Genomic DNA, 26,174 nt, shown 5'->3' with positions numbered 1-26,174 from the left:
TGGAGGTATATGGCCATATTTATATATAAAATAGGAGTGTCCTTATCTTTTAAAAATCTGATACTGAAACATATAAAAATGAAATATCATCTGGGGTTAGCCTGAGCATCATTGGGAGTTCAGGTAAGGTGTCTGGGGGTAGAGGTTAAAAGAAACAAGATTGGCCACGAGAGAAGAGTGGAAGTAGATATGGCTATGTGGGGATTTATTTTACTGTGTTACTTGACAATCTTTATAAGACAAACCTGAAAATATATAAATTCAGTTATCTGCTGCTTTTAAAAAGAAAAGGCATATAATGAGATCCTGGCAACCAAATGAATAAACTAAAATGTTAAAAATGTTATTTACCCTTTACAAAGGGAAATAACATTGTACCTAAATCTAGTATCTATCAACCTATTACTAAGAAACACAGATAATGTAATATAAAAATACCACTTAACCATGAGATTCAAACTGACTGGGAGAGGGCAGAGGACTATCAGTCCCAGCACAGTGACCCTGTTAAGGCTCTCACATCACAAGAATAAAGAAACACTCTAAGCAGTTTTGGAAAAATGGAGTCTTTAAGAAATCTTATTCACAGTCAAGTGAAATACTCAGTATTTGAGAAATTTCTCTATTAAACCACCAAGTCCCAACTTTGGTAGTGGCTTTAATTAAGTAGAAAAATGAAGCCCAGCTTGCTCCCCTACCTCTCACAAATCACCTACAACAGTTAACTGTGGGCAGCAATTTTGAATCACTGATTACTGTTCACTGGTAAGATGATGACAGTGGGCACTATATAAACCATCAAATCTCTAGTAGAACTTCCTCTGTCCAGTAGACACTTCCTGTGATGGTGGAGGTGTTCTGTATCCTGGGGTTTCCAATACGGTAGCCTCTTGCCATATGTGGCTACTGGGCACTTGGGAGTATTGCTAATGGGACCAAGGAACTAAATTTTAAATTTTAATTCATTTAAATAGCCACATATGGCTAATGGCTACCACAGTGGACAGTACAGTTCTAAAGTACCTAAGAGAAGAAAAACACACACACGTTTCACTTAATAGCTAACTCACATTTATTAAAAATTGAAGATTACAGAAAAGCATAAGATTTGCTTTATTAAACAAGCTCAATTAACTTACCTTCCACTAATCAATGAAAGTATTTAATATCACAAAAGGAATTTTGAAAATGAGGCTGATTTCAAACTCTGAAATTAAAAACGAAAGAAAAGCAGCTAAGACATTTTCAGGAGAGCAACCACAGACCTCCCTCTAGTGGCAAGAGATAAAGTTGCTGTTGAAAGTTAAGTTGCTTCTGAAACTATATAAAACTGCTCACAGACATTTCTTTTATATAATTATAACCTAAAGACTCTAGATTAATATATAAGGAAAACAGATATGATTTTTTGTAAACAAAAGTTAGACTGAATTTTCACTTGCTATGAATGCTATCTCTCTAGAAATCTGATCTCTCCAGAAAAAATGATTTGCCAATGGAAATCCTGGCTTTCAACGAAACTGAAGTTTATGGAGCCTTAACCAAACTGTGAGCAAAAGAGAGGAGACCTAATTCTTCTCTGTTGATAAATGTGCTGGGATGGAACATGGAAAGCAGTGAATTATGAAGTATAAAGTAGTAAGCAGCAGTGGGGTTTGTAAAAATTCACTGTACATCAAAAGAAACAATTAAAATATTACAAGAGATTTTAATACCTAAAACAACACACTGTTCAGTCTGATATTCAGCTTTAAAAGACAGTTCTGCCACATTGCCAGTTTTAATTACAACCATACATACACACTGAGATTTAACTACAGAACTACTACTTTCAAGTACAAGAAGGAACTCAAAATAGAAACGACCTGTGTTACAGCTATTGTCTTTCCCTTACAGCTTTCAGGAAAAACAGCTTTTATATACACTGTAGTAAGTACAGAATGTACAGAAGACAGTTATATATACAAAAGTGCATTAATATAGTAATACATTTAACAGAAATACAGGAAAAAAATCCTGGTTAACAATCTGATACATTACAGTATTTAAGACTACTTGAAGATTCTCCAAACCAGTCAACTTTCTACTTGCTTTGGTTATGAAATTGATGCTACATAACTAACCTCTGAAACTGAAAAAAAGTGAAATTTTTAACCATCCGTGAAATGAAATGTTTTATATATACTTGTGTTTATCTTTAATAGCCTTTGACAATAGTCCTATTAAACTCCCAACACAAAGATTTAGAATGGATAATAACTATACCTAAATTAGAGTACTCAAAGAGGAAATTAAATTGATCCACTACAGGAACAGACATAGTCTGATCCATTCCTAAAAGCCTCAGCTAGATAACCTAACCCCAAAGTCCAAACTTAAATCCAATTGGTCAGCTACTATTGAAGAGCAAGCAGCTCCAGAAAACAAGCCATGGCTTCAGGCCACTGTTCCTTAGAACAAGTCAGAGTAGGTAAGTGTTAACTTGTCATTTATACATATTAATTCTACAACTACCTTTATATAGTCAAAATGCATATGTATAATTAGAGCAATTCTCCTCTTTTCTACCCCTAGCCCTCACCACAAAAAAAGAACACAGATTTCCACAGGTTCCACTGACCACAAAGATGTAACAAACCTGACAATAAAGAAAAAATACTATATATTGAAATCAGAGAAGACTAAACCAGTTTTTCAGAGTTCAGTATGAATGTCAAATTAAAAATTAACTTACCATCATGTGATCTAGGTTAGAACATTAATAACTAATTTAAAATAAAATTGTGAGGGGGGCTTAAAATAATTTTAATATTAGAAAAAATATGAAAATACAATTTTAGCGAGTCAACTTAGATCTGCAGCTATAGCATGCAACTTCTGTACTCTATTAATAGCCAGTAAATTAGAGGAATTTTCAGGGTTCCTTCTAAGCCTTTGGAATAAATAAATAATTTTCCAAAGAAATGAGAATTAAGCTAGAATTCTAAGGAGCTATGTTCCAGATACTATGCTGACAGACATGCCTAGGTCTAAATATCTCAGATGTTTCTCACCCACTTAACATAATTTCATTATAAAGATAGAATTTATCTTACTTTGTCAGACTTAAAATGAATCCAAAGTTACCACAATACATGTGTATACAAATACTTATTTTCTAACTAACAGTCCTTTTCAGGATTAGATTTACCTCTAAGTTTAGACATGTTGAATGTCAGTGTGCTCAACACCAATACCATATTTGAAATACAACTGGGAATTTTCCTATCAACTGTCTCAAACTATAAACTGACTTTAAGTAACCCCCTCCCAATTCTAAGCAAACATTTCTTGAAGATAGAAGAGCTAACAGGTAATCTGTTAAAGGGGAGGGCAGTGTTCCAGCTATTACACAAATGAATGCAAAGAATCCCTAAAGTTCTAAGAGAATCAAGCTGCTATATAATCTCTGTTCTTGACGTACTTTTGTCTTGAAAATTATCTTTCCAGATACTAAGAATTACCTGGCATTAAAAAAGCATTCTGGCTTATGACCTTTTTCAGGGGAAAAAAATGAGAGAATACATTAAGCTCTACTTAAGGTAACTTTCAGTGTTCTTCAATGACCTAGCTGGGCCAAAAATGAAGTTAGGTAATGAAATTTAAAATCTGAAAGGTTACTGTTTTGTTATACACTATTACCACTGATTGGTTCAATGTAATGTTTTTGCTTACTGATATCCAACAGCATGGGGATTTTATAAAACAAATTACAATATTTAGATTATTTTTGAGTTTGAAAAAGCCTGATATTGAGAAAAAGTACAGAGTTCACCTTTAAGGCACATGAGGCTATAAAGTAAGCCATGAACAAAAGTCTCTGCTACAGAATCTGGAAACAAGACTTCTATATTTGTCAAGTACTAACATTTTTGGCTTAAATATGAAGATATATGATAAATTTCACAATTTTTAAAGCTCATCGGAATCTGGATACCTTTATACAGTAGTTTCTAGGAATTTTTCCTTTAAGAGGGAATTAGCACTTTTAGGAGCTAAATAAAATGAGGTCTCCACCCAATTCATAAAGTCATTAAATTACAAGTCAGTTTCTGGGATTAATTCAGCAATACCTATCTATAGTTAAATGGACAAAACTGCCCCAGCCTAAGAAAAAATGAGACAAGTCTCTCTCATGAAAAAAAGCATTATTTTATTCTATGTTCTTGTTAGGGCAGAATGAATTCGCTCTTTATAGTCCACTAAACATTATACTACTTTGCCATACTTTAATTCAGCTGTAAAACCGTAGAAAAAGACATGCCATTTTGTTTAACTCAAAGTTCATACATGTGGTGGGCACTGACAGACTTCTACAAGAGCTCCTTTTTTTCCAGTTTTATTGAGATATAATTAAACTTACATAAAGATCTCTAATAAAATGTTTTTTGAAAAAATCTGAGGGAACTTGATCATGCCCTAAGTTAAACAAAGGTTATGTTTAAAGGGGGAAGAAACTTATTTGCTCCAGTGTCCATTCTCTACAGATGACAACGGACACTGGAGCAAATAAGTCTCACGTTTTTATTAATTGGTTAGTTTAGATTTATATTTAAAAAGAAAAAATAATGAGTTGGATTTGTCTTAAACTCAGAGATATACCAGACTGAATAAATTATTACTTATTCCAAGAAAGAAAGAATTCCAACTTGAATTATCTACATGAGATATTAAAACAGAAAAAACACAGTATAGCACATTAACGAAAACAAGAGAACTTTTGTCTTTTACTGTTTGTTTTTTTGTTTTTTTTTTTTTATGGTGGGAGAGATGGAGAAAGACTTTGTAATCTCCCTCTTCCACATCACAAGCAAACCCAGGTTGTTTTAATTTTTTTTCTTTTAATCAGAGGAATTACTTTCAATCTCCTCTAAACCAACTTTATGGGCAATCTCTAATTTATAGTACTGTAAAGACAGTGCATCCAGATTTACACAAAATTTCATGGCATACTTTACTATAAACACTCAAATCTTTATAAACTTTTAAAACTGGCTTTGTGGTGCTTTGGTAAATTTGTTTAATAGTGACTTAAGTTAAATCTAAGGTAATAAGACTGTGATTGTTGGGAGAGTGGAAAAATTGGTCTTACTTTATCATGACCCTGTTAGGACTTTCTTTTACTGGTCATTGTCAATTGTTTCCAAGTATTTAACAGATAAATGCTGCTCTATGGTCTCCAAAAGTGGCCTGTTTTCCTGGAAGAGTAGGTTAAGAGAACAGACAAGTCATTCTCTGGGATTCTGCTTTTGCTAGGAGCAGGTAGAAAATTCAGATTTGCTCTTCTCTCCTTTTACTCCTCCTATACTTGGAAGGGAAAACACAATGAGGGTTACCTTCCTCAAAGTATTCTGGGGTCTAACCCCAAGCTCTCTTTGGGCCCTCTAAAGGTGGCTAGGAGCATCAAAGAAAGGGTAAGAGGAAAGTCAGAGGGAGTAATCCAACTGATAACCATATACACATACTTTCATTTTAGGTAAAATTTTTAAGTATGAATTTAGTAGTCTTCGTAATCTACCATACCACAGACCTCAGCAAAGCTGCAATACATCAATTTTTATCCTCAGTTTCAATTCTTTAACCTTCAAGGAATTAAAATAATATCAAGTTTTCAAAACACATGATTGTAAGCCAAGGTTAAGCCTTTATATCAACTGAGAATTAAGAATTTAAGTCTATCTCTTTCTTAACGAGTCACTTGATATGATAAAGTTAAAAAAAGTAAAAATCCTATCAACCTCTGACTCTAGAGTTTAAAAAAACATTGATTACAACTCCTTCTACAGAATCATGATTACCTCCCAAGTTATCCACAATAAAAAGAAAATTATGAAAGTCAGCAGTTTGATTGTCAGTAGTATCAGTTTCCATCTTCTTTAACCCACGTGAATGCTTAAAGACATGTGGTAGAAGAAAAGGAATTACACTACTCCTAATGTTCATGATAACAAACTCTCCATGAAAACATTTAAAGAAACTCCATGATTTCACATCTAAAATTAGACTTCTATTAACAGCCAACAAGCTATGGTTTTTTCCTACATCTCACTGTTCTGTGTATTTCTAGTGATTTATAGAGAAGTTTAGGAGAACTGTAAGGGTTTTCTTCAGTTAACTTTGAACATTAACCTGTTCACATGCCAGAAGCTGTTATACCAAATATTTAAAAATTAGAGCTGTGCTGGAAAAAAAAAATGACCTACAAAAAGAACTTAAGACATAGTTTTTGCCTTTGAGACAGCTTCACAGCCTAAAATTTCAAAAAGCAGTGGAAAAGCAGAATCGGTTGTTTTGCTTAATTGCTTTCTCCATTTGAATATTAATCAATATAGCATCAAGTCTAAAGTTCAGCTACTAATAACATTATTTCCTCAGTAGTCCTCACTTACAAAAGGATTCTGAATTTACATAAAGTGAAAAACAAACCTAACAGGAAAGACCTTAGGGCCTGTTATTACACCTTTAAGTTAATAACAAATGAAAACAGAACCAAACCTAATGAAGGCACTATTGTAAACAGCAATCCACACCCCACCCCCACAACCTCAAAAAAGGATTTTCACTAGGAATTGAGAATTATACTATGGCCCTTTAGAAAAAGCAAACTAAGGAACTGTAACATTAAAAAGGAAACTGAATTATGATCGCTACGTACGTACCTATACTGACATAATAAACTACTTGTCAGCAGTACCTTGAAATCCTCTAAACTGTAAAAGTACTAATTCTTGAAAAAGTCCACTTAAACCACCCTAAAGTCTAAATAGTCAAAACATTTACTAAATTAGTGGTTCTTAAAACAAGAGCTGCGTGCAACAGAATAACCTGGTGCTTGTTAAAACACAATGCTGGGCCCCTCCTCCAGGGTTTCTGATTCACTGGATCTGGAATGGGGCCTGGTAGTATGCATTTCTAACAACTTCTCAGGTGATGCTGAAGCTGCTGGTCCAGGGACCACCTGCTGAGAACCACTGGCCTAAATTAATGGTACATCAGCACAGCCCTAACTAAAAATTTGGTCAAGATGCATGTAAACAAATAAAAGGACAGAATACTTAAATGCTTAGAAAGAATGCTGATAAATTCACCCTTATTACATCAAAACATCTACATCTGCTTCGTGGTCTTCCTCAGTCACTTTCAAGGACAGCACTTCTTCATTAAGGAAGAGCCCACTGAGCCTCTCCTTCCGAGCCTGCCTCTGTTCTTTCAGCTGCCTCTTGCGTAAAGCCTTCTGCTGTAACTTCCGCTGCTTGGATCGCTTCTGTCAAAATACAAATTTCTAAATCAGTAAGGTTCAGTTCTGGCATATCCACCCCAGAATACTTTATGGATCAAATTCTATATTTTCAGAATCTCTGGAGATGTTCAAATTCCTCTGCAGTACGATCCTGGTTCCAGTAAGTGAGCCACTGGCTTAGACTTGAAAATGATTCTTCAAGATCCTATTTTTATGGTATTTGACCAGTGAATCTTAGGAAGAATTGAAACCCGATCATTTTGCCTAGTTATGGATAATCAGTCATTTCCAAGCCTCTTTTTTTTTTTTTTCTTACCAGATTAAGGTACATTGGCGTCACTGTGGAGTGAACACATAATAAACAATACTGAATACCAATGTAGAGAACATTGCCAAAATCTCTAATGCTTATGCTTTTAAGGTGTCTTTTATCCAAAAGCAGAAGCGATTTTACAATGGCTGGGAAAGAATCATGTCTTTTCCATATTAGGCAAATACCATCTTAAAAGCCCATTAGAAACCCAGTGGGTACTCCCATTCCTTGTCACTGGTGAACTGATGCAAAAAAGGAATGACCACATATCCAGAGGAATCCCCAGGCAACCAACAAAGCTGGCTATGTTTCTGCTACTTTGGTAAGAGCCAGGGAAGGAATCACTGTCTATCTTCTAGTCACCCACTGGGTTCCCAAAGAGTTATAGAGATACCCTTCTCTTCCTTAAGTTGGCTCCAAACTGTCACCACTGCAAGGAACCGAACTTACCTAAGCATCACAAAACCATTCTAAATACACTTACACCTCCCTATTTTTTTTATGTGCCCAAAAGTATTACAAAGAATTCTTCAGCTGTGAATAGGCAGAAATTAGAGAAGGTGTTATTATATTTTTAAAAGATCTAAGAACATACAAGATTAAAACATTCAGAAAACATTTAATACACACACACAAGACATGCAGAACATTCTTAGGAGCTAATAGACAGCAACATCAGCAACATAGTGAGATCCGCTCAGTAGTGAGTTGCAGTCAATACTGCAATCCTGAGACTCACTATTTCCATCAATTTATCTTACTTAAAACAGACACAAAAATCAGATGAAATTGAATGTGATACGGCTGTGGGTCAAAACAGTATTTCAAAGCACTCAGCCTAAAGGGCTTTACTCAACAGCAGAGTATCCTGCTTGTTCACTTAAAGCCAAAATCCACAGGCATCTAGAGAGCAAGATGATTTGAACTCTTCAAGATATTTATATGAAGGAGTACTAATGTTAATATTGAAAGGTAAAGTTTTGTATTGATTAGACATTTTACTTTTGAATCCCGAATCCGCTCTGCTGCACTTGCAGACAAGTTGCTGTCACTGTGTGCTCGACTCATGTTGGCACTGGAGTTTGAAGCAGAGTTTCCAACACTGGACCCACTGCTGCTTGCAGAACTGACCATGCTGGCACTGCTGCTGCTGGCGCTGGCACTGGCCCCGCTCACTCCACTGGTGCTTGCGCAACTAAAGTTGCTTCTCTTCCAGGCCTCTCTTGCAGGCCGTTGGCGAGGGCTATGCTCCTTGATATAGTTTCTGACCTTGGAACACACACACAAAAACTGGTCAGTGTCGTTCTTTGACGTGCTCCCTCAAAATACTGGCAAAAAGAACATTGTACATAATGAAAGACATTATCAGAAGTGCTACAGATGTACTCATCATCAGGGGAATGCAAATCAAAACTACAATGAGGGGCCCCTGGGTGGCTCAATCATTAAGCATCTGCCTTCGGCTCAGGTCATGATCCTGGAGGCTTGGGATGGAGCCCCGCATCCAATCCATCAGGCTCCCTGCTCAACAGGGAGTCTGCGTCTTACTCTGCTCCTCCCGCCCCCCCCCCCCCCACCGCTCATGTTCTCTCTCTCTCCTCCGCTCACTCTCTCCCTCAAATAAAAATCTTAAAAAAAAAAAAAAACTACAATGAGATACCACCTCACACCTGTCAGAATGGCTAAAATCAACAACACAAGAAACACCAAGTGTTGGTGAGGATACGGAGAAAGGGGAACCCTCCTGCACTGTTGGTGGGAATGCAAACTGATGCAGCCACTCTGGAGAACAGTATGGAGGCTCTGCAAAAGGCTAAAAATAGAGCTACCCCATGATCCAGCAATTGCACCACTAGGTATTGTGAGAATACAAAAATACTAATTCGAAGAGATACATGCCCCCCCCCATGTTTATACCAGCATTATCAACAACAGCCAAATTACGGAAAGAGCCCAAATGTCCATCAACTGATGAATGGATAAAGAAGATGGGGTATGTATATATATATAAGAGAATATTACTCAGCCATCAAAAAGAATGAAATCTTGCCATTCGCCACCATGTGGATGGAGCTAGAGTGTATTATGCTAAGCAAAATAGTCAGTGAAAGACAAATACTGTATGATTTCACTCTTATGTGGAATTTAAGACAGAAAACAGATGAACAGGGATGCCTGGGTGGCTCAGTCATTAAGCATCTGCCTTCAGCCCAGGTCATGATCCCAGGGTCCTGGGATCGAGTCCCACATCAGGCTCCCTGCTCCGCAGGAGGCCTGCTTCTCCCCTTCCCACTCCCCCTGCTTGTGTTCCCTCTCTCACTGTCTCTCTCTCTCTGTCAAATAAATAAATAGAATCTTAAAAAAAATTAAAAAAAAAACATATAAAATATAATCAGCAAATGGAAGGCTACAAGCCTCCAGAATTTAGGATTATAAGAAAATAACACTTATGGGAGCCTGGGTGGCATAGTCCGTTAAGTGTCCAACTCTTGGTTTCAGCTCAGGTCGTGATCTCAGGGTCATGATATCGAGCCCCGAGTTGGGCTCTGCACTGAGCAGGTGGTCTGCTGGTTTCTCTTTCTCCTTCTCCCTCTGCCCCTCCCACGGCTTACTCTTCTCTCTCTCTCTCTCTCTCTCTCTCTCAAATAAATAGTCTTAAAAAAAAAAAGAAAATAACACTCAGAGAAATTAACAATAAAATAAATCAGATTAGGCATTTTTTAAAGGTCTTAATATGATTTAAGTGAGTTGCTGATTATATCTAAGATTAGGGTGTTTCCTAAATCTTAGGTAGGGGCCCATGGTACCTGTCTTCAAATGCAAGGCACAATTTCAATACTAATGAAAAATGAGCTGGAATGTAGAAAATTATAGTATGTCTGTTGAGAGAAATAGTGAAATAAAAAAAATTTTAAGTGATGATAAAGGCAAAAAAAAAAAACCTTAAAAAATGAAAAGAGAACATAAGTATTCATTCAACTATGTACCGAAAAAAAAAAAAAAATAGAGCAGTACAGACTATTTAGAAGATACCAGAAATGTGTATTTCAGAATAGCAGAAGGAAAATTACATTTTATCCTAGCCAGGCTCAATTACTCCATAAGACTACTCAAATCCCCCAATTCAGATGTTCACTCAAGTATAGATAGCCCTCAATAATCAGTATTTTGATTCTGTCAATTACTCTTTTTTAAGGTGAGTTAGAATAAACAAACAGCATAACCACCCCTTAAGTGGTAAAATTAAGTTGCAAAGCCTACACAACTAAACAGGAGGTTCTAGATCCACATGATCCCAGAAAGGCACTGCCAGGTGAGATGTACCTAAAACCTTACAACCATTTGCTCTCAAATACTGCCATCATTTTTTCTAATACTACATTTCAGAGCAGTGATTTGGACCTTAATTATTTGTGTATTTTAAAATATGATTATTCAAGTCTACATACTATAAAATAATGGTTTTCTTCATAGCTGTACAATCTGTATTTTCTTTACATACCTGCTTCAGTTTTTCATCTGTGAGACAGTTAAGTTCAATAATAAACTCACTGTCTGTAGGGGAAATTTGAGCAGAAGGATCAATTATTTTTATAATATCAAGTTGCTCCCGAAGACCCATCTCCGTACTGACTTTACGACTCAGATACTCAATATATTCCACCTATGCGATGAAAAATTATAATAAACAAGATCAATGCCAAAACCTCTGATATTTTAGTGTGTCATTTATAATGTGTTTCAAATATTAAAAGCACTTAACATGATAGGTGTTCCCTGCAAAACAGTTAAAGCTCCCACTCAGATTTTACTAAGCAATCCACATTTACCCAGTAGCTTTAAACAGGCAATACACTGAGTTTCACATAGTCTCTACGTATATGCTTTCAATTAAGAACGTCAAGATCCCTACCTGCTCATCGTTTGTCATTGCACTCCAAGGAAGTTCATCTAAATTCCGGTGCTTATTTTTCTTTTTAGGAAGCAGGCAAGGTGAACTGGGAATACTGGGTATGACATCAGAAAGTACATCACTCCCACTGGCAATGTCACTGCCTGGTAACTTTATAAAAATAAGAAGGGGGTAGGAAAAGCAAAATTTTTTCAAAAATACATTTTAAATACCACAACATATTTCATACTGATTAAAAATTACTTTTTAATGACAAATACAGAATGAGAAGACATTAATTCTGAATCACTCCTATTTTAGACAAAGCAGCAACATCAACATATTCTTTGTATACAGTCACTTACTCAATGAGATACTTTCCAAAAGCTGAAAATCATAATCAAGACTTGTTAATAAAATGCTAACTTAAGAGTCAATCATCATTAGGGTTTTTAATTCACAGTGTGAATGTAGGCTAGGGCTCACACAGCATGATGAATAAGGAACACTGGTCTCCATCTCAGGAGACAGGACTGATCTGCCATTACCTGGCTGTTTGCCTAACACTATGCTGGACATACCGTCAATATGAGACAAATAAGCCATGGTCCTTGTGCTCAAGTCAGTATTAACCACAAGGCAATTAAAATAATTTAAAATATGCTGTTAATATAGAGCAAAACACTTTAAAAACAGAAGCATTATAAAAGAAAAATTAGAAAAATGCTGAGACAATGTGTAGACAAAGGAGAAAAGCAAGCAAGCCTAATACACAGAAAATCATTTTAAAGTGAGATGCACACCAAAAAAAAAGTGCTATAATTTTATACTGCCTAATAAAAATAGAATGGATTTCATTTTTTAACAGCTATCTTGAGTCATAAGTGATACAAAGAATAGTACATATCTAATACATATAATTTGAGGACTTTGGACATAAGCATATGCCCATGAAACCATCACCACAATCAGGGTAATAGATCACCTCCAAAAGTCAGAATGGTTTTAATTTTAAATGTGTTTATGGACACCTGGCTGGCTCAGTTGGAAGAACATGCAACATTTGATCTTGGGGTCATGAGTTTGAGTCCCACATTGGGTGTAGAGAGATACTTAAATAAATAAAACTTTTAAAAATAAACAAATAAATACATTTAAGTCATTCACCAGAAAGATGATTTCTTCTACAAGGAGTAGGTAATTTTCAAAGATAATGCTTTCATTTTTACAAGGTACAAAATATCACCTTTTTGTTGTTGTTGTCCTTTGCAATTGCATCTGAACTCTGGAAGATTAGTAGGCTTTTGAGGTTACCAAAAGAGAAAAGCTACTTTTGCCACGAAGATTATTGCAATCACACACATCTGGCCTCCTACTATACCTGGAGCACTCTAATAGGTACAGGGGATTCAAAGGATTTTAAGTCATGGTCCTTATACAAAAACTTTATACTCTACTGGGGAAGATAATATTATAACACAAACATACAATTATACAAAATAGCAAATGACAAATGCTAGGTTTGAAATGACAGGTCATCAATAGAAATATCTAGCAGTGAGTTAAAGCTGCAGGATTAAAGCTTAGGAGAGCTACAAGGGGACAGGCAATGGGGAGTCAGCTGCACAGAAGAGATAAACGAAGATACAAAAATGGGGTTGATCACCATGCAAGGTGACCATGATGCTTAGAATGAAATTGTCTAAGTTAGCTACTACTGTTAAAAACCACATTTTCATTTTAACAGTCACTGATGAGTCCAAGTACATAAATGACTACCAACAATTTGTATGACTTCCATTAAAATCTCATTAACTAACACTGCTTGAATTGTTCATTCACCCTTAGCTTTGATGTTACCTAGTCAGTGTCATGAAAGAATGATTGCTGAATGCATAGATGAAGGCCATTTTTTCAGTCTTTAATGTCAAAAAAGAAAATGTTTTGCTATTTTCCCTTTGAAAGACTTCAAATCACAACACTACTACATTAAAGATCTCCCTGGGGTTCCTAAAACAAAATGAAACAGTCCTTATCGGATGAAAGGCCTCCCCTACTTCAAGCTCCTTTGATGTATTAGGTAAAGGAACTATCAAAATATGTATACTCTCAAAATTTAAGAACAATTTCCATCTAAATCTTTAGTGAACATCTGCTAGGTAACAGACTATATGTTAAGCACTTAAATTTGTGCCTTTGGTTCTATTTATGTGTTTGCTGGGGGTGGGGGGGTGGAGGGTGGGATAAAGAAGGCAACTAGTGGTTCTTCAGCTATTTTTTTTTTTTCAGGGAGAAGTAAAAAGATGCCAGAGTTCAAATCCCAGTTCTGCTGCTCGCTAGCCATGTGATCTTGTGGAGGTTAGTTTGCTTCTTTGAGCCCCAGAGTTATGGTTAATGCCACCCATCTCAAAGGATTGTTGAGAAATTTACATGAGGTGATAGGCCTGGCACAAGGCAACCCTCAATAAACAAATGTGTCTTCCTTTTTCCATCTCTTTCCATGGTTTTGTACCCTTATAAAAGGTAGTATAAGCCATCAGAGAATGCCACATGTTGCTAAAGTGGGTGAAGTTTCACAAGGTACTCTCAGAATCACAGAATGGGGAAAAGGAGAAGGCATTCAAGTAAGAAGAACAACTTGGTAAAACCACAGATTAAAAAAAAAATAGGATGAGGATAAGGAGACTAATATAATTAAAAAGGAAATGAGGGGCATCTGGGTGGCTCAGCTGGTTAAGCGTCTGCCTTCAGCTCAGGTCATGATCCCAGGGTCCTGGGATCAGCCCTGCGTCTGGGCTCCCTGCTCAGTGGGGAGTCTGCTTTTCCCTCTGCCCCTCACCCCACTCTCATGCTCTCTCTCACTCTCTCTCTCTCAAATAAATAAAATCTTAAAAAAAAAAACAACAGAAAATCAGTGCTATGGAATTGAAAGCTCAATGGATGAACAAGCTGTTATATGATATGCAGAAGTAGGCCAGTAACATTTTTTAAGTAGAAGTAACTTGATGAAACTAGTCTTGAGGGAAGATGAGTTAAAAAGCAGTACAGGGACAAAACAGAGTGAGGAAAGACTACAATCAGACAGGAAGTTCTTATTTGATCTAGACTTGGACTAAGATAAAAATGCAAAGAAAAATGGGAATAAACAGGGAGAATTTCAAATGAAAAACAATTCACAAAGCTGTTTTTAAGATTTTATTTTTAAGTCATCTCTACACACAACATGGTGCTCAAACTCACAACTCTGGGATCAAGAGTCACATGTTTTTCTGACTGAGACAGCCAGATGTTTGACAACTGAATGGATGATAGATGACCATTTGTTGAAACCAGAAGAAAACTGGCCACATTTCACAGTCATACAACCCATCCAGGGTAATGCACTTAAAAGACCTCAATTTTTTATAGCAAGAGACCTGAGGCAATATTATAGATCTTCTAGTCCAACACCCTCATTTTACAAATAAGGAAAAATAATGTCTAGGGAGGGTCATATGGCTAGTGCCAGTATCCAAAGTGGGACACAAGTCTGGTGCTTTCAACTATGCTGGGCTGTCTTGCCTTGCAGGTAGTTTGGAATGAGAGAAGAAGGCAATTTGGAATATGGAAAGTTTGTAGTGATAATGAAAGAAGCAAGTGCAAATGTCCTTCAAAATGACAATAGTCATTTTTCACTACACTGTAAGACATGTCATAAAGCGGAGTCTATTTTTTTTCCCATGGAAACACTGTAATTGGAAGTTACATTACTGATCAAGGACTTGGCATCAGATAATAGGTACATTAAATAATAAGGTCATCCAAGTGGAAATGTCAAGTAGTCAATTGGAGATATGGGATTAGAGCTGCAGATGTACATCAGAATTAACTGTATGAGCTCCTCTATATTTATTAGATGAGCAATTTTCCATTTTATATCTCAAGCTAAAAATGCTTAATAATTCTTATTCCGTATTTTTCATGGACAATATTTAGTATATTTATATTATAATCAGTAACTGTGACAAGTAGGGAGAATTAAATCAAACCTCTGCCATATTTTCTGCAGTATGCAGCAAAATTTTATGAGTAAGCTCATTTCTGTAACAACTGATGTGTAATTTCAAATTGCACCTTTAGGTTTCAAGTGTGACAGCTGAATTACTCACTCTTTAAATTTTCTATGGCTCCCTGCTCAACAGTAAAATAATTTCTCAAGCTCTAACACTAGTCAAATATAGCTTTAATAATAAAAGGACTGCAAGCAAAGAAGACTATCAGAAAAGCAAAATGCTTTGATGCTACTTCACTGTAAGGTTAAAACCCTGCCTTATCAAGTAGTTAGTATTTCTCTTCCCAGAGAATCTATGAATCCTTTATATTTACTTTAGTAGTAACTGAAACATCTGTTAAAAAGATTTAAACAAATGTAGTTTTTAATCACAACAGAGGTAACAGGAATTTTTAAGTTATAGTTAACGATTTTAATCTATATTAATCCCAACACATAATTTATAATTATCTTCTTGGATAATTTACTGCTCATCATTACAAGGTCCCACAAAGACAAGAGAGCATTTTAAACCTTTCAGAATATTTAAATAGCAAACATCCATGGTAACAGATTACCCACACTCCACTTTCAGAAGTGGGGAAACACATTGCTAAGGCAGGCCTCCTTTTTGTTCCAATGTTCTAGTCAGCCATGTACATTTTTAGTGAGTAGTTGGGGATAGTTTTCCACTCTACTCATGAAATGAGTGAAGTCAGCAATTAAAATTCAAAAACGCCTGCCACTTTGCAACATTATGGATAAAAACTCTAAATCAAGTAATCAGAAAAAATAATTCTCAGAATTATCAGAACTCCATCCGATTATACTTTATTAAGAATCCTTATAGTAGTCTGATTTTAAATACAAAGTGTGCACTTAAAAAATGAAGCACAGAATAAAAAGGTACCCACACAAAGATGTTTACTGCTGTGTTACCAATAGTAGAAAAAATTTTGAAACAGATGTAAAAGGAATGGTCTCACAAGTTCTGGCACCAGGAATATTATAGTACCAGGAATAGTACCAGGAATATTATATAGTCATTAAAAGAGTCATTATGAAGATCATGAAAAAGTTTATGTGTTAAATGGGAAACTGTATTACAGTATGTTATCCAGAAGAGAAGGGAATACTTCCTAACCCATTCTATGAGGCCAAAGCAATACAAAGATATCACAAGAAAACTACAGACCAGTATCCCTTATGAATGCAGATGCAAAAATTCTCAGCAAAATGAAATCCAGCAGCATATTAAAACGAGTATGTACCATGACCAATTTAGATTTATTCCAGGAATGCAAGGGTGGATCACAACATACAAAAATCAATGTAGTACATCATACTAATAGAATGAAGGGAAAAAATTGCATGATCATCTCAATAAAGGCAGAAAAAGCATTTTGACAAAATCTAAATAGTTCTTTCAGATAAAAACACTGAACAAACTAGGAAGAGAAGGGAAATTCCTTAATATGATAAAGGGCATTTATGAAAAACCTACAGCTACCATTATGCTCAATGGTGAAAGACTGAAAGCTTCTCTCTTAAGATCAGAAAAGACAAGGATGCCCATTTTTGCAACTTCTATTCAACACTGCACTGGCGATCTAGCTAGGGCAATTAAGCAAGGAAAAAAAGAGCTACCCAGACTGGAAAGGAAGAAGAAAACCTATCTCTATTCACAGATGACAAGATTTTAAACATAGAAACTCTAAAGAATCCACACAGAAAAAAATAATCACTTAAGCCAACAAATGAGTTCAGCAAAGTGGTAGAATACAAAATCAATATACAAAAATCAGTTTTATTTCTATACCCTAACAATGAACAATGCAAAAATGAAATTAAGAAAACAATTACATTTTCACCAGCATCAAAGGAATAAAATATGTAGGAATAAATTGAACCAAGGAAGTACAAGGCTTGGACACAAAAATAACAGATTCAATGCAATCCCTACCAAAATTCCAACCGCCCTTTTTGCAGAAATGGACAACCTGATCCTAAAATTCATGTGGAATTGCAGAAGGGATCCCCAATAGCCAAAACAATCTTAATAAAGAAGAACAAAGAACCTCATGCTTCCTGACTTCAAACTTTACTACAAAGCTAGAGCAATTAAAACAGTGTGGTACTGGCATAAGGATAGACATATATGTTAATGGGATAGAATTGACAGCCCAGAACTAAACCTACACATCTATGACCAATTCATTTCCACAAGGGTACCAAGACCATTCAATAAGCAAAGAATATAGTTTTTTCAACAAACGGTGTTGGGACAACTGAGTATCTACATGCAAAAGAATGAATTTGTACCCCTTATACATTTGTATTTGTATCCCATATACAAAAAGGAACTCAAAATGGATCAAAGACTAGATGTAAAAACTTAAACTGTAAAACTCTTAAGAAGGAAACAGGTGAAAATCTGCACGACCTTGGATTAAGCAATGGTATTTTAAAATATGACATAATAAGCACAGTATTCAAAGAAAAAAATAAATTGAACTTTACTAAAATTAAAACCTTTTGTGTGTCAAAGGACAGTATCAAGTAAAAAGACAACCCACAGGAAGGGAAAGATCTTTTGTAAGTCATGTATAAGGATCTAGTAGCCATAACATATAATAAACTCTTACAATGCAACAATAAAAGACAATACAATTTAAAAATGGGCAAAGGATTTGAACAGACCTTCTTCCAAAAAAGAATACCAATCAATGAAAAGTAAGCATATGAAAAGATGCTCAACATCATTAGTCATTAGGGAAATGCAAATTAAAACCAAAATGAAATACCCCTTTATACACAGTAGGATGGTTATAATCAAAAAGACAGACAATACCAAGGTTTGGCAAGGATATGGAGAAATTAGAAGTTTCATATATTGCTGGTGGAAATGTAAAATGGTACAGCCACTTAGGAAAACATTTTGGCAGTTCCTCAAAAAGTTAAACATAAAGTTATCACATGACCCAGCAATTCCACTCCGAAGTGTGTGCCCAAGGGAATTACAAATATACATCCATAATATGTCAACTATACTTCAATAATAAAAGATACATCCATATAAAAACTTATATCTGAATGTTCACAGCAGTATATTCATAACAGCCCCAAACTGGAAACCACCCATCAGCAGATGAATGGATAAACAAAATGTGATGTGTCCATATCTATTCAGGAATGAAAAGGAATTGGTGTGGGCTGAATGTGTGCACCCTCCCTTCACCACCACCACCAAATCCCTATCTTGAAGCCCTAATCCCCAATTAGGAGGATCTGAGGGTAGGGCTTTGGGTGATAATTACATTTACATGAGGGTAGAGCCCCCATAATGGGATTGATAACCATAATTATAAGGGGATGAAGAGACCACAGCTCTCTCTCCCTTCTCCATGTGAAGATAAAGCAAAAGGCAGCCATATGCAAACCAGGAAGAGGATCCTCACCAGAACCCGACCACGATGGCATTCTGACCTTAGACTTTCAGCCTCCAGAATTGTGAGAAATAAACGTTTGTTGTTTAAGCCACCCAGTCTATGATATTTGTTATAGCAGTTTGAGCTAAGACAGAAATGAAGTACTGTCACACACTACAACATGGATGAATCTTGAAAACATGCCAAGTAAAAGCAACCAGACACAAAGGCCACATATGATATGAGTACATTTTTATGAAATGTCCAGGAAGGCACATCCATAGAGAAAGTAGATTAGTGGATGCCAGGTAATGGGGGCAGGGGGGAATTGGGATTATCTGCTAACAGGTATGGATTTCTTTTTAAAGTGATGGAAATGTTCCTGAGTTAGACAGTCGTGATGGCTGTACAACACTGTGAATAAAAAATCACTGAATTATACACTTTAAAATTATTAAAATGGCAAATTTTATCTCAATTTTTTAAAAGCTGAAAATATTTTATAATTTTTATGCAAATGGTATTTACAACTGTACATAAAATAGAAACATCTGAAATAATATAAAAAGAGGGGTTTTAGATTATTTTTTCCTCTTTAAAAACTCCTAAGTGTCGCATTTTTATAACAAAAAAAAACTGAAACCAATCTAAATATCCATTATTAGGGAACAGATTAAATAAATTATGACACAGCTATAGAAAAGAATGAGATATTAGTTGAAAAAAAGCAAAGGGCCAAACAGTGGCTGAAGTATGATCCCATTTGTGTGTTTTTAACACTGTGCAAACATACTTGTATCTACACAAGCTCTTACAATGGTAACCACAGCAGAGTGGGATTTGGAGAATTATCTTTAACTTCATGCCAGTCTGTTTTCATATTTTAATAAGAAAATGTTTGAAATAAAATAATATTTGATTCCTCTTTTGGAATATAAATTCAAAGATATGGATGGCTTTCAAACATAGCAGGCACTCAAGTATCTGTTGAATATAACATTTGCTTTATGCAAGGAAAGCTTCCTCAAATGTTACTGTCTTTTACAATCAGAAAATGGGTTGCAATAACATGATTTACATTTTCTGATAGACTGCACTCATTATATGGCAGAATTCCCCAACAATTTGCCACAAAGCTATTTTACATGGTATATATGCTACACACACACACACACACACACACACAAACACTGTAGGGCAAAAAAACATCTCTACATATGAAGAGATTACAAAATGAGAAATTGTTATATTTCTGACAACAGAACCAAAAATTATGTTTTTATGATAACAATGGTTTGTGATCTTAGATTTATAGAACATAACCAATGCAAGGATATTCTGCCTGTAAGGACACAAAGGCTATTTACTATAATGTAGGAAGAATACATTTGCTTGGATTCATGCATAGAAAAGTACTGATAATATATAATAATGAGAACATTATACAAGTATTAAATTACATGAAAATCCACAAAAAGGTATCTGTAGCATCAGAAGCCTAAATGGTACATCAGCAAAAATAAAGGATACATATTCCATCTAATTCTTAATGTTGTCAGAGATGAAAATATCAAAACAGAAATTCATTATTCTATTTATGGAGTAATGATGGTAATATAAGGGGGAAAAAAAAAACAACAAACCTACCTGCCATTCAAACTCACTATCTGACCAATCCCAGTATGTGCTAATAGAAGAAGAGACATCACTGCAGACACTCCCCTCAGGGAATAAATCAAAAGAAGTGAAGTCTTGGTCATCTAACAGTGAATAGCAATCATCTTGATCGCCAACAGAAACTGATGAAAATAGCTCCTCACTGCATTCTGAGCTGGCAACACTTGTTCCACAAGAAGTTAAGTTCCACCTTAAAAACACAACACAAAAGAAATCACAACAGGAACTCCAGAAGCCACACAATTTTAAGATATTCATAGGAGATACATTCAAGACACTTATGAAGAATGTAAATATATTTTTAGGTATGACAATGATATTGTGATTATTTTCAAAAGAGCCCTTATCTTTTAAAGATGTATACTAAAACATTTATAAATGAAATATATTTGGGATTTTTCACAAAATAATAAGGGTTTGAGGAACAAGTAATGCTATAAAACACATTGCCATATGTGAATAATTGTTGAAGCTGGGTGATGGATATATGATGCTCATTACACTATTCCCTTTACTCTTGTATTTGTCTGAAATTTTTTATAATAAAATATTTTAAAAGAAAATTGTATCTAGGGCTGCCTGGGTGGCTCAGTCAGTTAAGCATCTGCCTTCGGTTCAGGTCATGATCGCAGGGTTCATGTATTTTGATAAATAATTATAATTAGAAAGGTTCGTCTCAGTATTATTTGTAATACCAAAGAAAATGGAAACAGCCTAAGTATTATCGAAGGAAGAAGGTCAAATAGATCATGAGACTTTTTAATTTATAATTAATTTAATAAAAGACTAAAAAAACAAAACAAAACACATAATCTTTCAAGATAGATTACTTGAAAGGAAAGTACTAAGTCAAAGAATATGAACACTTCTCAAGGTCATATCATACTTAGTCAAATGACTTTCTGAAAGGCTGCACCAATTTACACTCCCCAAAGCAGTATATAAAACATGCTCATTTCACCACAACCTTAACAGCACTAGAATTTTCTTTCTTTTTTTTTTTTTAAGATTTTATTTATTTGACAGAGAGAGAGAGACAGTGAGAGAGGGAACACAAGCAGGGGGAGTGGGAGAGGGAGAAGCAGGCTTCCGGCTGAGCAGGGAGCCTGATGAGGGGCTCGATCCCAGGATCCCGGGACCATGACCTGAGCCGAAGGCAGACGCGTAACGACTGAGCCACCCAGGCGCCCCTGGAATTTTCATTTTTAAAGTTTGACCTATCTGATGGGGAAAAAAAACATTTTTTTAATTTTTTTTCTTTTAATTTTTTTTATTCTAAAAACCATTTTTTTTAAAGATTTTATTTATTTGTCAGAGAGAGAGAGAGAGAAAGAGCACAAGCAGGGGGAGTGGCAGGAAGAGGAAGAAGCAGGCTCCCCACTGAGCAAGGAGCCCGACGCGGAACTTGATCCCAGGACCTTGGATCATGACCTGAGCTGAAGGCAGATGCTTAATTGAGCCACCCAGGCGTCCCGAAAAAAAAAATTTTTTATATCAATTTTTATTTCTTCAAATACTGCCAAGATCAAATTTTAAAATATTAATTAGCTATTTTGCTCTAGTGTTTTTCTATGTGTTAATGTTTTCCTTACTGATTCTATGAGTTCTTGATGCATTAAGAATATTAACATTTTGCCTGTGGTATTTGTTGCAGGGTTACTTTTTTCTTGAAATCTACAAATCTATTTTCTTTTGTAAATTTCCACTAGCTTCATACTGTTAACAAGATAATCTTCATTGCTTAGGCAGTAGCCTAGGGAATTAATCCTTAAGATAATGATTTAGTATATCCGATACTAATAAGATACTGAAATAATGACTTCCTGAAGAAAAGCCTGTTATTTACCTATTATTAGGTTGTTTCTCATCATTCATTAAACCCATTTTTTTCTTGAACCATGTTTTTCATTTTTTAACTCCCCCCTTATTTTGTATTATTAATCTTAATTTCAAAGTTCTTGATATACAAAATTTGGGCAATCTGACAATTTTATGGCACTTTTTCCTTTAGCTAAACGTAGAATATTTTAAAGGATCAAAACACACACAGACACACACTCTCTAAACTATTATGGTTCAGTAACCATCAATACAGATGTCAACAAGCTTTTATAAATAGGCAAAAATCTAAAATTCATCTAACATCTTAGAATACCTTGTAATATTACCTAGTTTCATCACATGCTTACTAGGCAGGCAGTATCCTCATTTTTTAAAAAATCAACAAACCTAGTAGAATTAACCAAATTGTTCTGGATGTACAATAAGACAATATAAAAGCTAAAAAATCGCAATCACTCTCCTAGACTTAGTAAACCATTATCTATGCCATATTCTGGGCAAACTGTTTTTTCTTTTGTCTTTAAATTGCATGTGAGCTTTTTCAATCTTTATTCATTCACCCACTCAACAAACAGTATCTTCTATGGGCCAAGTACTGTGTTATGTGGTAGGAAAAGCTGTTAGGTAATTTTTTTTAATGAGAACTTTTTTCTGAGCTTGCAAAAATTCAGTAGAAATGTATTTCCCTCCGTGAATAATAATGACTTTCCTTTTCAAAAAACTATGCTAGATTTAATAACCTAATGGTTAGATCACGGACAAGCCAGGAATTTGCTTGGTTTTGTGCTCTTAATGTAGGGCAAAATCAGTATGTTTCTCAGTTTTCTAGGTCCATGACTTTCTAACAGATTTAACAGGATTCTGGGTATTCTTAGAAGCTTTTGCTCTTTTTTCTTTTTTTTTTTCAATTAACAGTGGTAAAAAATACTGGGTTCATACTTGGAACCAATCATTTACAAAACAGAAAAATAATATTTTTACTACTAGAGATTTAAAAAAATTCTACTATCTTCTAATTTCCAAATATTATTATTACTTTAAGGCAATCTGAACAAAAACAAAATAGGTAGTACTTTTATTCATTGCTGGTGAGAGTGTTAAATTAGCATAATCTTCCTGAAAAGCAATTTGCTACTGTATATATATCAAGAGCTTCAAAAAAGTTCATTCCTTTGGACTCAGTAATTGCCTTTTCAGGAATCTATCACTTCCCCAAATAGAAATTGGGAAAAAATGTATGTCCAAACAATATCATTTGTAATAGCCAACAAAGGGAAAAGAACCTACTTCTCCCCCCGCCCCCCGCCCTGCCCCAGCTCGTGCTCTCTCACTTGCTCTCTCTCTCTCAAATAAATAAAATCTTAAAAAATAAAAAAACTAAAAATTATATTTTCAGACTATTTTTTGAAAAGAAAAACACTCACAATGTAAGTGTAAAAACCTGGTCAAATTATATATCCTGATTTTTAAAAATTACATATGAACATAAAAAGAACATTAAAAGTAACAACATCAAAATGCTGACTGTTGTCATCTTTACTGAAAGGGATCATGAGTGATCTTTACAGTTTTGTATATGCCAATTTCTAAAGTGAGCTTTTGTAATAAAAATTTAAGTGTGATTCTTTTAGACTGCTCCGTTAGTTTCAAATGTGTAATGAATGACCTCTGTGTAAATGTGCTCAGCACTGAACTATTCAAATCTACAAAGTCCTTACATCTTATTCCAGTAGGAGATAGCTACCTAACGCTAAGATCCTAGCTATAACCGTAAAATTATTGACAAAGGAGACTTTCTACCTTAAAAGAAAACTGTTGAAAAGAATCCTAATGAAATGGAGTTTAATGCAATAACTAGGCTTGCTGCCCAAATTTTAATTTAAAAAAAGTAAAGCCAAGAACATTTATCTGCAAAGCCTATCTGCCAAAACCCGCATATAGCCACCCCTCCACCTCTGCTACAATTTTGGAGCACAGCAGGCCATCGAGGTCCCAAGTTAGAGAAGATGACATAATCCCCCCACTCTACTCACATTCCCAACTCTCCTCCTAGTGATCTCAATTGTCTTGGTATCATTATCCATCCCTCTTACCCTCTCTATAGTCTTGGAAGTAAAAAACATTCCATGTCATTTCTAAGAATAAATATTCCATTCGTGTTCTGAGTTCATCCCAGCCATCTCCTGTCATCCCACACTCTCTCATATTTTCAGTTTCTCCCTTTCCTGTGGGCTACTTCTAAGGAGCTAAAAATATCTATTCTTGGAAAAGAAAAACTAAACAAGGCAAACAAACAACAACAACAACGAAACCTTCACCTTTTGTTTTTGTTTTTTTTCAAATTATTACCACATCTCTTCTCCTTCCTTTCCCTGCTAAATTTATTGAAAAGTTTCTTCTCTCAACCCTTGTAACCCACAGTTCTACCCCTAACACGTTACTATTCTACTGTTCTTCCCATTCTGAATGCTCCCAAATCCACATTAGGCTGGATAGCTCTCCCAAGCCTGATCCCCATTCTCAATTTGTCTCAACAAGTCCCCAAACCAAATTCTTCCTGCCTCTATAATGTTACTTCACGGACAATGGTTCTCCCACCTGTAACTCACAGCTCTGCTGCAAGTGTTAATTCTATATTGAGATAGGAAAACTGTGGGTAGTACAAAGGGTACATAGTAGTCTTGGGGTTCTTCTAGTTAACAATGATTGAAATAGGGTTCTAAAATCACATAACCGAGTAACTGCTTTATACAATAGTTCATTTCCTATCCTGCCAATAGGGTGAACAAAAGTGAGACACTGTCCTCTCACATACTTTTCACAATTGTTCAGTGTCAAAGTACTGATGTACTACTAAAAGATGAAGATAATAACACATCGAGTAGTTCGTATTAACCTCCTTCATCTCACAATTTAATTATAGAACTTACCAATATCATTATAATTTTTTCAATTTGGTAAATGACTTCCCTTTTTGATAATGGTGGAGGCTGCCATGGACAAATGCTAAAAGAAAACCCACAATTACATCAGAAACATCCTGTGCCAAAACCAAAGAAAAATGTCTTAAACACCACATATATTCCATATATACATTTAAGTTAAAAAATAATTGGGGCGCCTGGGTGGCTCAGTCGGTTAAGTGTCCAACTCTTGGTTTTGGCTCAGGTCATGATCTCAGGTTGAGATGAAGCCCCGCATCCGGTTCAGCACAGAGTCCACTTGAGATTCTCTCTCTTCTCTCTCATTCTGCCCCTGCCCCCTCTCGCACATGTGCACTCTTTCTCAAATAAATACATCTTTAAAAATATAATTAAGTTTCTTAGTTTATTGAAATTTATTTTATTCTACCAAACTTCCAGACAAACCCAACTTGGTCATAAAATCCTAAAAGATACTCCTAGGAACGTGTGAATTCTTAGGAAAGTGGTTGTGTTCATGTAATTTTCCACTGAACCTAGAGTAGTGACATGCCAACCTCAGTCACAGGTGACTCTAATATGAACACTATAAACAATAAACTTAGGGATCATAAATTAATAGTGCCCTGAGCCCCCTGGTTAAGGAAGATTACAAATAGAGCCCAGAGTCCAGTAAATGAGCAGGCACAAAACTGCCATCATCATAAGGCTCTTATCAATGGCATTAAATAATCTCCATAGTTTTCTTATCAGGTAACAAGGAAGACGCAAAATAAAGGTAAACCAAGTATT

At 35.3% G+C, this 26,174-nt stretch overlaps 1 protein-coding gene across 1 annotated transcript in view; it reads right to left on the bottom strand.

Moving 5' to 3' along the window:
• Positions 1 to 1,054: 1,054 nt before the first annotated feature.
• FAM199X (family with sequence similarity 199, X-linked) overlaps positions 1,055 to 26,174 on the bottom strand; it is a 28,247-nt gene continuing 3,127 nt past the window's right edge. Inside the window, exons 2-6 of the mRNA XM_045880959.3 lie at positions 20,590 to 20,809; positions 11,506 to 11,655; positions 11,095 to 11,256; positions 8,595 to 8,861; positions 1,055 to 7,303 (exon numbers count right to left, since the gene is read on the bottom strand). Coding sequence (XP_045736915.1) covers positions 7,133 to 7,303; positions 8,595 to 8,861; positions 11,095 to 11,256; positions 11,506 to 11,655; positions 20,590 to 20,809 — 970 coding nt within the window. The 3' untranslated portion in view covers positions 1,055 to 7,132. The remainder of the gene's footprint in view (positions 7,304 to 8,594; positions 8,862 to 11,094; positions 11,257 to 11,505; positions 11,656 to 20,589; positions 20,810 to 26,174) is intronic.

The sequence above is a fragment of the Mirounga angustirostris genome, unplaced genomic scaffold, assembly GCF_029215605.1.
Source record: "Mirounga angustirostris isolate CCGP_5_RB_7025 unplaced genomic scaffold, mMirAng1.0.hap1 SCAF_11, whole genome shotgun sequence".
Taxonomy (NCBI): domain Eukaryota; kingdom Metazoa; phylum Chordata; class Mammalia; order Carnivora; family Phocidae; genus Mirounga; species Mirounga angustirostris.
This window is presented reverse-complemented; position numbering and strand designations above follow the sequence as displayed.